Source organism: Panthera pardus, unplaced genomic scaffold, assembly GCF_024362965.1.
Source record: "Panthera pardus isolate Hobbes unplaced genomic scaffold, ASM2436296v1 HiC_scaffold_11, whole genome shotgun sequence".
Classification (NCBI taxonomy): domain Eukaryota; kingdom Metazoa; phylum Chordata; class Mammalia; order Carnivora; family Felidae; genus Panthera; species Panthera pardus.
The window spans coordinates 52,930,499-52,945,050 of NW_026526666.1; the positions used below are offsets into that span (position 1 = coordinate 52,930,499).

General features: G+C 39.3%; 1 protein-coding gene across 4 annotated transcripts in view; it reads right to left on the bottom strand.

Annotated features, from left to right (window-relative positions):
* Positions 1-1,696: 1,696 nt before the first annotated feature.
* DNAJC6 (DnaJ heat shock protein family (Hsp40) member C6) overlaps positions 1,697-14,552 on the bottom strand; it is a 150,702-nt gene continuing 137,846 nt past the window's right edge. For all 4 annotated transcript variants that reach the window (XM_019449003.2, XM_019449004.2, XM_019449002.2 and 1 more), the window contains exons 16-19: positions 8,893-9,156; positions 6,455-6,597; positions 4,735-4,911; positions 1,697-4,048 (exon numbers count right to left, since the gene is read on the bottom strand). In XM_019449003.2, the coding sequence (XP_019304548.2) occupies positions 3,947-4,048; positions 4,735-4,911; positions 6,455-6,597; positions 8,893-9,156 (686 nt within the window). In that variant the 3' untranslated portion in view covers positions 1,697-3,946. The remainder of the gene's footprint in view (positions 4,049-4,734; positions 4,912-6,454; positions 6,598-8,892; positions 9,157-14,552) is intronic.

Sequence of the window (14,552 nt, forward strand, 5' to 3'; positions counted from 1 at the left end):
ACATCTAGCCTCAAACCCCAGCTCTGGATAAATGTTTCCATGCTTCCGTTTCCTGAGGTGGGATTTACAAAACATGCCTCCCAGAATTTTTTGAGAATTAAATGAGAAAACAAATCTATATAACAGCACCTAGGGCAGTGCCTGCCAGACAGATGCAGTGGCATTATATCTATACTGGGGTAGGCTCCCTTTTTTACACAGCCATTCCCTTTACAAAACCTACAATTCAAATCTCTGCCATTTTAGGGAAACAGAACTCTTATCATTCCAAGGATATAGAAATAAGGGCCAAGGCTCAAGTTTCTTTTGATGCTTTTTTCTATTTGTGTTACTCCCTACAGCCAACTGGAGGTTTCGATATAATTCCAGCCCCAATACTGATCTGCAAGGATATACTTTGTTCTACAGATCATTAACAATATCTACTATTTAATGAGTACTCGATAATAGTTTATATATAGTTCCTAATGCCTCCATTGTAGGGCTACTACCAATATCCCTATTATACAGGTGATAGGATTAAGTCTTAGTTTAACAAAGTTGTTGAATATGACAGCCCTGAAGTAAAAAACCAGGATTTAAATGTAGTTTTCTGGTCTCAAACCAATACCATACCATTATGCCAAATCATGGTTTATTTTAGAACAACCACAACCTATTTACTTGATCTAAACTTCCCCATAGATGTTTCCAGTAGGGAAACTGTCCTGTTGCTGTGATAACTGTTTATGGAATTTAGTGTTTGTGTTCAGTCCTTATACAATGGTGTCTCATCAGTGGCATTAGGATCCGACTTGAACATTCTTCCAGACAGAGACAGTAAAAGAATGATTCAAATGCTTTTCATTTGCAGCCTGTGCTCCCAAATGAACATGCTGCTTCTATCCTTAAGAACTGAAATACAGTTGACCCTCGAACAACACAGGTTTGTACCATACAGGTCCATTTACACGTGGATGTTTTTCAGTAAATACAGTACAGTACGGTAAATGTATTTTCTCTTCCTTATGATTTTCTTAACATTTTCTTTTCTCTAGGTTATCTTACTGTAAGAATACAATATTCTCGAATACAGAACATTATACTGTATACAGTATATATATGTATACATGTATATGTGTCAATTAACTTTATGTTATCATTTATATGAAGTCACTCAACTTTATGTTATCATTGAGGCTCCTGGTCAACAGTAGGCTATTACTAACTAAGCTTTGGAGGAATCAAAAGTTATACATGGATTTTTGACTACATGTGGGGTCAGAAACCCTAATCCCTGCATTTTTCAAGGGTCAGTCCTGTTTACTATGACAAAGTCCTAGACTTCCAAGATCAATTTCTTTGCCTCAGCATACAAACGCAGCTTTGAAAATTCATTCATATTCTATCCAGGAGACCAGGATTTCTATGCCAATTCTTTTTGAAACATAGTGTTTATGTAGCATGATTGTGTGTGTGTGTGTGTGTGTGTGTGTGTGTGTGTGTGTGTGTAGGGGAAAGGGTGGTAGTGGAGGTGGTTAATGTATAAATCCAGAAATCCAGAAATTCAGCAAATGTATTAAATGTTTTCAAGCTCTTTTCCCGTTAATTTTCTAAAAAGCGAATCATGTCAGAAGGTATAACTCAAACCTGTCATTATATTCCCAAATATAACTTAGGTTATATTTAGTGCAAAAATAACTTAGGTTTCTACAAATATTTTTGAGCCTTTTAATATACATTACAAATATTTTAGACCAATCACATTTTGTTGTGTGTAACTTATTTACAAAACAAAAAATATATTACAATAACATGAATGAAACAGTGAATCTGATCAACAACAAGCTTTGTCACAACCAGATATTTAAAAGGAATGCAAAAATCTGTTGGTCTGCATATGTTAAGAGTTTTGAGATAAATAGGGGTCCAGAATTATAATGTATCTGGAAAAGAGATGAGGGAAATCCCAAATTTATTAAGTTAGGTAAGATTCTTTCTCATTGCTAATTACATAATGTTTAATGATGTTTTAAACTGTGAATATTGATGAATTATCCAAACATGATACAAAGCTAATAGAGTTCTATCATTTCAAAATGTACGTGACATTCACATAATATCCTTTTAATTATTATCATTATATACTGTAGTTCACACAATATCTACAAATGTGAATGAGAAAAAAAAAACCAGGTCACAGCAACATGTCTCACATTCCAATTTTAAATAAGACAAGCACATACTGGTTCAAACATTATTTCATAATACGTTAATAAATAACACCTAGTTTGTTATGGTTACCTTGATGGTTTACAGCTGTATATTTAAAAGGAGAATATTTTCTGTGAGTTTCACATTGTCAGTAAAGGGTAAAATAAATAATAAATATTTATAACAAAAAAAAAAAGGAAAGGGAGGAAGAGAAAGAAAGCAAGCAAGCAAGAAAAAAAGAGAGAGAGATTTCTATACAGAACATGAAGTATTTTTGACATGCTGCTTTTCTGGTACAGTTTGCCACAAGAAAATTAAAATAGGAACAAAAAATGATTGTCTTTTAAAAACAACTTTTGAAAGCTTTTCACCATATTGAGCATGAACCTTTTAAGATTAGCATGGAAATCTTTTTGCCCATCTGCTTTGCATATATATACTATGCACATCATGGATGTGCACACCAAAAGAGATCCCCCTCAAGTCACGGAATGGCAACTGCTGATCCCTCAAAATGAGGAACAGCCAAAACACTGAAGTGCAACCCAACCAGTGTGAAGTCTGCAAAGGTTTCATTCTTACTTTGCTTTCACAGATGTCCCTGCATGAATGTTGTTCCTGTAGACCCCCGACTACTTTTAAAACACTAACCCCCACTGTAATAATCCAAGGGATCCAGTGTCAACAGGTGGGGAGGAGAACATGGTCCCTCCAAGCAAATCCTGACCAGCCATCTGACTCGGTCCAGTCCGAAGGTGAGCACAGCTCTCCCACTCCAACTGCACCTGTCTCGTCACTGGTGTTGTGTTGTTTTCTACTCTCTTACCACAACCACTCACAAAACTAGAGGACAGGGACTCCTTACTAGACACTGGTCCTGATACGTTGTGGTGTGCCAAACTGCTTTACAACCTGTTTCCAGCTAAAAATATTTTCTTGGCTAAGCAAAAGGAAGAGCATGAAGCCTTATGACAAAATGATAAGTTTCTTCCAAATCATGTTTAGAGTTGAAGTTACGTCCTTAAGACATTTTCTTTAAGCAACTACAGTTTTCTAGGGAGAGGAAGGTAGCAGCCCAACTTTCTGACCAGGAACAAATATTTCTCTCTCCACAGAGTCCCTGTTTTCTTCAGTCAGCATTTGCACTAATTTTTAGCTTATCCAGGGTTGGCAATCACTGGATTGTAATACAATCACTTCCCACAATTTACATTGTCCTCTTGACCCAAAGACGTATACAGTATTATGCTAAAGACCATTGTAAATTTCCACAAAAATAAAATACTTGGTGTTGTGTTCCTAAAGTCAATGTAAAGCCATGGCTTTAATGACATCTTTCCAAGAAAATCTAAAAACCATTAGTTAAAATCCACCATGTACTTCTATTATCATAGCTTTTGCTCATTAATCCTATTCTCAGACAATGAGATGGGTGTTATGCCTTTGGTGGCCTCTGGTTTCCATTTCCCCACAAAATGCTGAGTCTGCCCCCCAAAGGGCAGGCTGGAATGTAGGAACTCCACAAGGTCCTCTCACTAAAAGTTCCTTCCCTGCTCTGGACCTTTTATGGTGGGGACTTGAGGAAATAAACATCCACATTCCTTATCAATGAGTAATTAATTCACGAGTAATTTAACAGTTTAGTACTGGATACATGTTACTGGAGTTTTTGGTTCACCTGTGAAAACTTCAGAACTGTGACACACACTAAGCATTAGCACAGGTCTGCAGCAGAAATGGAAAAGCTCAAAAACTAATACAAGGGCTTTTGACCTTGGTTTTCAAACTCAGACCAGGCATCATTGAGCTCCATAAAAATCATCTTTGCATATTGTTCATAGGGTTGCCCAGTAGCCTGTAGAAAAAAGAAAAAAGAACAGCAAAACACATTAGATACTACAGACTGAAATTTTATTTGTATTAAAATTTTCACTGCTAATATGTGGGCTCTAAGTAATTGAAATGTTTTTCTATTAGGCCATTTCTTATTTTATAGCTCACTCTATGTGATCCTAATTATTATAACCTCCCCAAAACTCTCTCCCCTTAGAAATTCACATATGGTGGCTCAGTCTGTTAAGCGTCTGACTCTTGATTTCAGCTCAGGTCATGACCTCATCGTTCGTGAGATCAAGCTCTGCATTGAGCTCTATGCTGACAGTGTGGAGCTTGCTGGGGATTCACTCTCTCTCTCCCTCTCTGCCACTCCCTCGCTCGTGTGTGTGCATTCTCTCTCTCTCTCTCTCTCTCTCAAAAATAAATAAATAAACTTTATTTAAAAACTGGAAAAAAAAACTAGTCAGTGATAAATCATATACCTAGGGAAAGCCCTCCCATTCCGTTATTGTAATATATAGTTTAATTTCTTCTCTTGCTTCATAAAGTATAACTATTTGTTTAAATACTTGATGTTAGCCCATGGACTTTATCATTTAAATGGCCTAATAACCAGAAAATTGAGAGTATAATGTTTTAATACATGGTCATAAGCTAATGAAATAAGGAGCAGAGAAGTGCTCTTCCAGGGCAGATCATACTCACTTTATCTGGGTGCACCACCAGCACAGCCTTCCTGTATACCTTTTTCACCTGCTCAGGTGTTACCAGGTCAGCCATGCCAACTGGTTTCCACTTGGTCTCCCCAGCCCACAACACAGTGTGCATCGTGGACAGAAGTGCTCTGATATTTCTCTCTTTACCTTCAATCCATTCCAGAATCTGTAAACGCAGAGGGAATTAGGAAATAGAAATGTTTTCAAGTCCCTAAGGTCTCCACTTAGTCTCTGGAAATGGCTTCTGCCCCAACAACATTAACCACATGGGGCACTGTGCATGCTCCAAGCTGTTTTCTCTACCTAGGATAATTTTTCACCTCCTACCTTGGCTTTCCTGTTAACCCTTCATCATCCTTTAAAAGCCTGCTCAGGAATTTCATACCATTTGCCTTTGAGAGCTTGAATCCCTTCCTCTCTACCCCACCCCAGAGTTAATCTCACTCCTAAAGCATGAACTCCATGGGGGCACAGACCATGTCCATTTTGGTCTCTGCTATCTGCCTCTGTCTAGTATAGTATCTGGCACACACACACTAAATAAATATCCCGGGGGGGGGGGGGAATTTCTCTGTGCTAATCCCTTAAACATGTTTCTATCTTAATATGTGCTATATTTTATCATAATCACCCATGTGTGTGTTTTTCCTTGCCATTAGGCAGAGCTGTTTGAGAAGAGGTACTGTTTCTTACCAAGACTATAACTCAGGAGACAAATAACATGACTGCTTCAAAATACAGCTTTAAAAGAAAACTCGAAAACTGTTAAATGAATTAATCCAAGTAGTAATATGAATGTTCACAGTTTGAGTCTTCTCAGGTTGCACAAATGAGGTGATTAAGTTGAAGGGTTTATAAGAACACACCAGCATTTAGCACATAGTAGGAGCTCAGTGTGTATGCTGGTGAATGAATGGTTTAGCCAAGGTTAATATGCCTACTCTCCCAAGCAACTAAATACCATGTACCAACTAAACAACCGAGCATCATTTAAAAGACATAAACTATTTTCTTCCATAGAAAAAACTGTCAGAGTTTGCCTAGTGAACAAATGTTGTCAAGATGGAGCACAGAGCTTTGGAAGAAATAGAAAGTCTCGGTAGTGTTACATGAAGCAAAAAGTAAATGCAAACCAAGGATCCTATATTGTATTCAAAAGAGAATCTAAGAATCTATGTATCCTTCACAAATGTTCAAATCTGTCTGGAAATATGTTACATTTTTTCAAAATGTGTAAGATGGACTGGCTGTGCTAGTCCTGGTTTTGGAAACCCTTTAATGCGGTAACAGATTAGAGCCCCATCTCCCAGTTCATTCTGGCATCAGCATACTTAGTACTTTGTCACATAGGAATTCAACCTCTCCGTCTGTCACGAACATTCCAATTCTCTTGACCTTTACAAAAACTCTTCCACTACCTCACATAATACATCCACATAATGAAACCACTCTTTTCTTTCCAAGCTAAACTGGGAGTAGCTGGTTGGCAAATCTTTTTTAATGGGGAAATATTCTTTTTTACGCAAATCCAATCTTAACCTAGACTTCTAGAATCAAAACAGATAAAAGTAGAACTGCTCTGGCTGAAAGTGGATGGAGGGAAGCAGTGAGGAAGCTGGGAACCAGGAACACTGAAGGCTCCATACCCATAACCTTGTCACAGGACTTTTTCACACAGAATAATCACCCTGGGGCAGGAGCTCACACACCTTTAATTTCTCAGGATCCATTTCCTTAGCCATTTCTTCCTTTCTCATCTCAGCTATTGTTCGAGGCCCCTTTTTGTCTTTGTGTGCATTGAAACCTTGACCAGAAAGTAGGTCTTCAAAGTCAGCTGCTTTTTGTTTCCCTTCTGCAACATAAGTTTTAAAAAGAAGTCATTATAGTCTCTACTCTTAAACATAAAATCATATCACCTCATAATACTTAAGAGTCTTCAAGGTGCTTTCACATATATTAATCTTCTTATACTTAACCCAATGAGTAGGGTATGAGACTGTCATGCCCATTTGGCAGATGAGGAAAATGAGGCTTGAAGAACCTCAGAGATTTTTCCAGAATCATATACCATATCCACAGCAAAGCTAGAACTCAAGGCTGGATTGTTACAGTAAATCCAACTCCATAACACCATTTCCACCATATCATCTTTTTATAGCTGAAAATACTCATGATGCACCCCCACCCCACCCACCCCAGTTATACAACTAGTTAGTATCAGTGATGGGACTAACACTGGGTTTTGGTACTTGAAGTCCACGGATGCCACCACTTTCCTGACCATGCCCAGTTCTAGTCCTACCCACTGACAGCTCTAGCCCATCATACCGCTCTTTTCCTCCAAGTCTGGCTGTGGCCTCACAGTCTTTCTCAATGTTTGGAGAGGCAGCCTAGCTTGATGGCAAAGAGCAAAGTCTCTATAGCTGGACTCCCCAGGCTTGAATTACAAGCCTGGACTCCCCAGGCTTGAATTACACTTATCAGCAATGGGGCCTTGGGGCAAGTTACTTATTATCCTCCGGCCTCAATTTCCTCATCTGTAAAACAGGGATGGTGTTAACAATACTACTTACCTCACAGGGTTGTTGTAAGAATTGAGAAGTTAACATTTTCAGGAGTTTAGAATAGTGCCTGGTTATTTAAATGTTTATTAAATTAAAACAAAACAGAACCGAAGCACAGCAGTCCATGCTTGTCAATGCCCATCAACCAAAGTTGACATCTGGATTGAAAGCCATTTGCCATCTCTATACCGTAAGACGTTCTGGACACACACCCACACATGCACACACTAAATGCAAGTGCTCTGAGATGAGGGAATCTGCCTGTCTTGTTCACTTCCATAATTCCCAAAGTTTTCTACATTTAAGATGCTACATAAATATCTGCCGACTGCTGACAATTACCCTACATCTACTCAAAATAAAAATAGAGGGGGAGCCACAAGACTCTATGGAACTGTGCAAGCAATACCCATCGTGAACCAAAGAACAAACGTGATGTTACATATTCCCGGCAAAAGAGTCCCTGTCATGTTATTATTTTGAGAAGGTACCTGTGTCGAATCAAGTAGAGTGTGGCAGTTAAGAGGAGGGGTTCTGGAGCTGAATTGCCTGGGTTCAAGTCTTGGTTCTGTCACTTACAAGCTGTATGGGTTTAAGAAATTACTTCATTTATCTCTGTCACAGATTCTTCATCTACAACGTGGAGTTGGTTTTGAAGATTATATGAAATAATGCGTGAAACTACTTAGAACAGCACCTGACATACAGCAAGCACTCAACATTAGCTACAGTTACTAGAAAAAGTAGAATTTCCTTTTCCATGTTCTACAAAGAGAAAGGCCTGTTTCTTCACCACGCCCCTAAAGACTCAGCTCTTGAGTATGACCAAATCAATTGAGATGGGAAATATAACAGGACTTTTGACAAACTCAAATTTAACCATCGCTGCTATGCAAAATACAGTATTTTTTTACTTGTTACCAAGAATCCCATTCAAAAAAAAAAGAAAAAAGAAGAGACTGAATCCTATCCAGAGTACTCTCTAGCCTTAGCTGTTGGCCCATTTTGTGTTCTTTTAACTTTCTTCTCAGAAGAGAGGAAAAAACCATGTAGGAAACTCAGTGATCTGAAACATCTGCCAACCAGAGCATAAGCAAGATAAATGTCCCAAGACATACACCCTCCTCTGATGAGGATCCAAGGGCAAATGTGAACACAGAGCTTACAAGGCTCCCAACCTTTCTCCTCTCCCCGCTCTTCCAAAGGAATAACAGCTTCAAGATCCAGCCGCTCCACCGCTCACATCCATTCAGTATTCGTTTAGTGCTTATTGCACGCCAAGCCCTCAGCTAGGTGCTAATGATCACATGACACCACACCCGCTCTCCATCAGGGGTCAGTGTGGAAAGAGACAGACAAGTGCACTAGCCTAAGTCACAAAATGATGTGATGAGTGTCAAGAGCATGGTAAACCCAGGTGCTTCAAGCACAGAGTGGGAGGGAGGGATCCTATTGTATCTCTACAATGAAAGATGGACTCAGAAAATACTGGAATTGTTTTCTGTCTCCTTCTTCAGGCATACATACAGGTAACATGACAACACAGGCTACCCTATAGTCAGGCTACACGCCATCACCCTTACCCAAATTAGCTGATCCTTTCCCACGTTCATTCTGCCCCCCAGGCACGGCCGAGAAGCTCACATTGTAGTTGGGTCGGTTCTGGGGAGAGGAGTGGGGCATGCTGGGCTGTGGCTTGGACTGTGTCTGCTGCCAGTTGTAGCCACCTCCCTGCTGCCACCCTCCACCCATAGGCTGCGGAGATGCCTTCTGCGGTGAGCTGAGAGGCGCAAATCCTCCACCCAGTCCAGTTGGTGTGGTGGGTTTGCTGGCAAAGGAAGAACTACCTATGGAAACAGAGAGAGAGAGAGAGAGAGAGGAATGCTGTTTTGAGTAACCTCTAGTTCTATGTCCCAAGTTTTTGTTTTCAGTGACTTTAGTGGAAATTACCTTGACTGATGGCACAATTAACCTTCCTAATAATTAAAGGAATTGCAGGCATATATTTCCTTTAATCCCCACTGTAATGTTTCTAGGTGTATATTAATAGCCCCATCTTTTTCTTCAGATATACAAACCGCAGTTCAGAGCAGCTGAGTGATTTTCTCTAAGTCACACAGCCAGCAGTGGCAGAACTGGGACTTGAATCCAAGTCTTGGACTCCAAGACAGAAAAGCCCTGTCTTTTCCCACACTGCCATGTCTCCTCTCCTTCCCACCTTATAAGCACATTCTATTTCTCACTGGGAAAAAAAAAATAACAACTACCGAATTGACAAGAAGAGAGAATAAAAGAAAATACATTCATTCATCAAGGTACTACTTAAACTTCAATGATCACGATTAATCATTGTTTGTTGTAAGTACAAACATGGTTAGTGCCCGTGAGTAAACAAAGATGTCTTGAAAATTCACAAGTAGGTTTCAATTTCACACTTCTTGCATTTCATTGCAGGAGTATAAACACAGCCAGCACTATGGCAACTTTGAACTGGGTAAAGGATCTTACTCAAGCTTTAAAAAAATGATTATTACTTTGTGCCAGGAATTTAAGTAGAATTCTGATTCCACAGTCTCCTAACTTTTAAGTACTCACTGCATTCGTGCTGGGCTGTTTCCAAAATACAAAGACCAACAGTGTCTTGTGTTTAAAGAGGTAAAATGAGAAACTGAAATGTGGTGATCTCTAGGAAGACTTTCGTGCACCAAACCCAAAGTAACAGTGATAATAAAATAACTAATATGCATGTACAAAATACTTTTGTGTCTATTACTTCCTTCAGTCTATACAACACTCTTAGGGAGGTAGGTAGTACTACTGACCCCACTCTAAAAATGAGGAAATCCAAAGTTCAGAGAAGTTTCCTGACTTGCTCATGATCTAGTTAACGGAGCTGAGTCTTGACTATAGGCATCCTTCCTCCAAATGTCATGCTCATTTGCTGCACCCATAATCCCTAATTCCTCCCCAAATCTCTGAGCCTGTCACTACAATTTATCCCTTACCATCTCTTCTTTCTAGAGATCTCTCCCTTTACTTTGATCTGGGGCTCCTCCTTCTTTCCCCAGTGGGAATGCTGTATAATGGACCCTGGAACTTGGAGTCAATCTGAGTTTGAGTCTCAGCTTTATCACCCATTCATGCACATACTTATTCATCCATTCGTACATTCACTCATCAGTATTTACAGAGCATCTGTGTGCCATATAAAGTACTGGGCATTGGGAATATGGTCTATGGAGAATCCCTGCTCTTCCGAAGCTCAGTGAAAAAACTTCACCTCCTTGAGTCTCAGTTTCATTTGTAAAACCAGAACTACATCTATGTTACAGGTATACCATAAAGACACAAAGGCTATATGAATATATTTCACAAACCATGAATTAAGCAAATTAAGAGACATTATACATTATAATATAATGCAAGTTCATATGCCCAGAATACACTGAAACATCATAAGGGCTTAATAAATACTTGGTAACAGGAAAAGGTGACGACAGAAGCTCTGAGGCTTGGCATTGCCCCCTGTCAGTGCATAACTTAGCATGAAGCGTCTCTTCATGAGGACCTGGGCCCTCCTGCCAACAGCACATCAACATACACCTTAGGCTGGGTATTCATTCTGCACTGGAATTTCATTTTACAGTCTAAGGATGCTTACTATCTTCCTTCTGATATATATACATTATTTAATTAAATAAATATGGAAACTCCTAAACACTAAAAAAAAAGCTTCCTTATTCCCATTACACTGCCATTTATTCATTCATTTATAAAACACTATCGAACATCCTTCACACGCTAGGCTGCAGACACGGTGGTGAAAAGACAAATGCAGATCCTGTTCTCGAGGGGTGTCAACATTGTAGGACTTTCGGATGCCCACTCTTCCAGAATCTTCTCTTCCCATGTTCAGAAATTTAATTTTTAATGCTACCGGAGCAGGGAACTGACAAAAATGCAAAGCAGCTGCTAAACCCAGAGGCCACTGCTATCCTCATTAAAAGCTACAGCAGTTGGTTATCAGCTGTGGTTGGGCATTACCATCACCTGGGGAGCTTTTAAAACTCCCTATATTCAGGCCACCGCCAGACCAATTAGATCAGAATGTCTATGGGAGGAACTAAGGCACTGCTGTATGGAACAGAATTGTTCAATGTGAAAACACCTTTAGGAGAAGGACACTGTCTTTTGTCTTTTCTGAACTGCAGCTATGTAATTTGGAAGTTTGATTTTAATCTTCAAAGCAACTGCCTAGGTGTCAAAAATTCTGGCTTGTAGCCCTGCTTATACACCTGTTCACTGTGTGGCTTTAGGAAACTCACTTAAGTTTCCTAAGTTACGTGACTTGAAACATGCAGGAATTTAGGAAACTAGTTTTCCCAGCGACTGTAAGAATTAATTACATTTCAAAAATGACAAAGAATTCCTGAACTCCTCCCAACAGGTTGGTTGTTGTAGTGATATGGGTGTCGCTATTCTGAAATTTTTGTCGTGTGGCAATTAATGTTGTTGAGATCCAGGGAAATGGAAAATACATATGTGGAAAAGGGCAAGGCAAAGGAGCGCCCTGTGTATTGGATAGGATTATATATGTAGCTATATCCACGCATCTCCTATCTCTATCTAGCTCCTGAAAGGCAGAGCAATGACTCCCACCCCAGTACCAATGAACACACTTAGTGCACAGATCCTGGTTTCCAAATATCATTCTCCACAAAAAGGAATAAGGATTCCTTGGGGAATGACTGATTCTAGGACTGGGGAGAAAACATTTCACAACAAGCCTAGAACATCTTGTGCCGTTAAGAAAGAAAGTTTTCAAAAAATGATGAACTTGAGTGAAAAGAACACAGAATCCAGAAAAAAGGAGGGGATTTCACAAACCAAACCAAATATTAGACATGAACATTAGAGAAAATAATGACAGTAATGAATCAAAAAAGAATCTATTAGGCCATTCTGATGACAGAGAGAGAAAGAAAAGGAAATTTTTTTTTTACAGTGTCAATTAATATATGTAGAAAGAAGGGAAGAATCAGAAAAATCACAATTCTGCAACCATTGTAGTAATAACTGCTTCAGGCAAGAATCATTAATGACTGCTAAAACCAGTAGCTAAATCAGATAGAGAATAGAATATTCTCATATAGGGTAGTTGCAAATTATCTCCTCCAGCTAACTCATCAATTACAAAGGGAAAAAATAATAACATTATGATAAAGAAGCCTGGCAGATACCCTTTTAGGGAAGTGATCAAAGTTAATACCAAACCTAAATTGAGACTTTCTCAACTGGCCTCTATCCTTCAAGGATCAATGTCATGAAAGGCAAAAAAAAAAAAAAAAAAAAAAAGGCAAAGGAATGATTCCGGATTAAAGTTGCCTAAAATGACATGATGTCTAAATGCAAGATGTGATGCTGGATTTTTAAAAGGAACTTCCTATAAAGATCATCTCTTCAGAGAGGCCTTTCCTAACCACCCGATACCTGAAATAACACCCCAGGCCATCTATCACTCACCATCCCTCTCTGCTTTTTTTCTTTTATAGCACTTAGCACAGGGCTTAGGAGTGTGAGCTCCAGACCCAGACATCATGGTGCTGAAAACCCATGACTCGGGAGTGTGACCTAATCGTTTGTGCCCCAGTTTCCTCATCATCTGCAAAATGAGGATAACAGTCTCTACTTCAAAAGATTATTGGGGGGTGGTGCCTGCGTGGCTCAGCTCGTTAAGCATCCAACTCTTGATTTTGGCTCAGGACATGATCTCACAGTTCATGAGTTCGAGCCCCACATCAGGCTTTGTGCTGACAGCATGGAGCCTGCTTGGGATTCTCTCTCTCCCTCTCTCTCTGCCCCTCCCCCTGCCTTGCTCTCATGCGTGTGCTTTCTCTCTCTCTCCTCTCTCTCTCAAAATAAACTTAAAACAATTGTTTTAAAGATTATTCAGGATAGGGGCACCTGGGTGGCTCAGTTGGTTAAGTGTCTAACTTCAGCTCAGGTCATGATCTCATAGTTCATGAGTTCGAGCCCTGCATCGGGCTCTATGTTGTCAACGCAGAGCCTGCTTCAGACCCTCTGTCCCCCTCTCTCTTTGCCCCTCCCCAACTTGTGCTTGCTCGCTCACTCTCTCTCTCTCTCAAAAATAAACAAACATTAAAAAAAAGATTATTGGGGAGACTAAATGAAACGTAAAACACTTAAAATAGTGTCTGGCACACAGTAAAGCCCCAATAAACATTAATTGTTATTTTTATTTGACATTATATCACATATTTATTCATTTACTATTTCATTCCTTTTCTAGAATATAAGCTTTAGGAAAGCAGGAATGTTGTTTTGGTTTTTCTTGTTTGGTTGGTTTTTATTAAGACAATGTTAACACACAGAAGGCACTTAGTAAATAATTGTGGAATGAATAAAAAAATGAACAGTGAATAAGATTTTATTTGAAGTAGAATTTCACCTGTTATTATTTTAAAATTTGAAACTTACATTAAGAAGGAAGAGAAAGGAAAAGGAGAGAAAGGAAAATGATTTTAAGAGTTATTAAAAGAAAAAACAATTCTAAAGAGGGCATGATGGAAGGTTAAGATTCCAATACAATTACTGGCAAAAATGGAGTCACGTTCTTATTCCCTTAAGACAATTTAGCTCTAAATGCCTCATAAGGGCTCTCTTGAGAATCTAAACTATCAATATGGCCAATTCAAAACTGTGTGTGAGGGCTATCTCCACTCCCTTATTTAACTCTGCACTGCACGGAGAAGAAAGGAAAAAGGACGAAGAAAAGGTTTCATAATATGCTAGTCCAACAAGCTGTTCCTTGAAAAAAGGTTCCTTGGTGAGATAGATGAGAACCCTGCAAACTGTATCCTTTTGGGGAACCTCACCAAGAACAGGTACGCTCAGAAGTTTTTGCAATAATCCAAGTCCACAGAACTTAGCAACTTAGCGCTTCCAAAATCACTTGCTCATGGAACACTTATCCCTCAAAAATGATCAACATATGATAAAAAAACGCTTTGAGAATTCTATACAGAGTCTATTTTCTGTATGGAATTTTACAAACTAAGCAGAGAGCACTGTAGTCAGTGGAGAGAAGAGGGATGCCAGTGTGAGGATCTCAGGGGGAACATCACAGGAAGGCCTGTGCATGGCTGGCCCTATACATCACAAATCTATACGACTGGCCTCTTCTCTCAGCATTTCTGTACACATTCATTACCTTTGCTGTAGC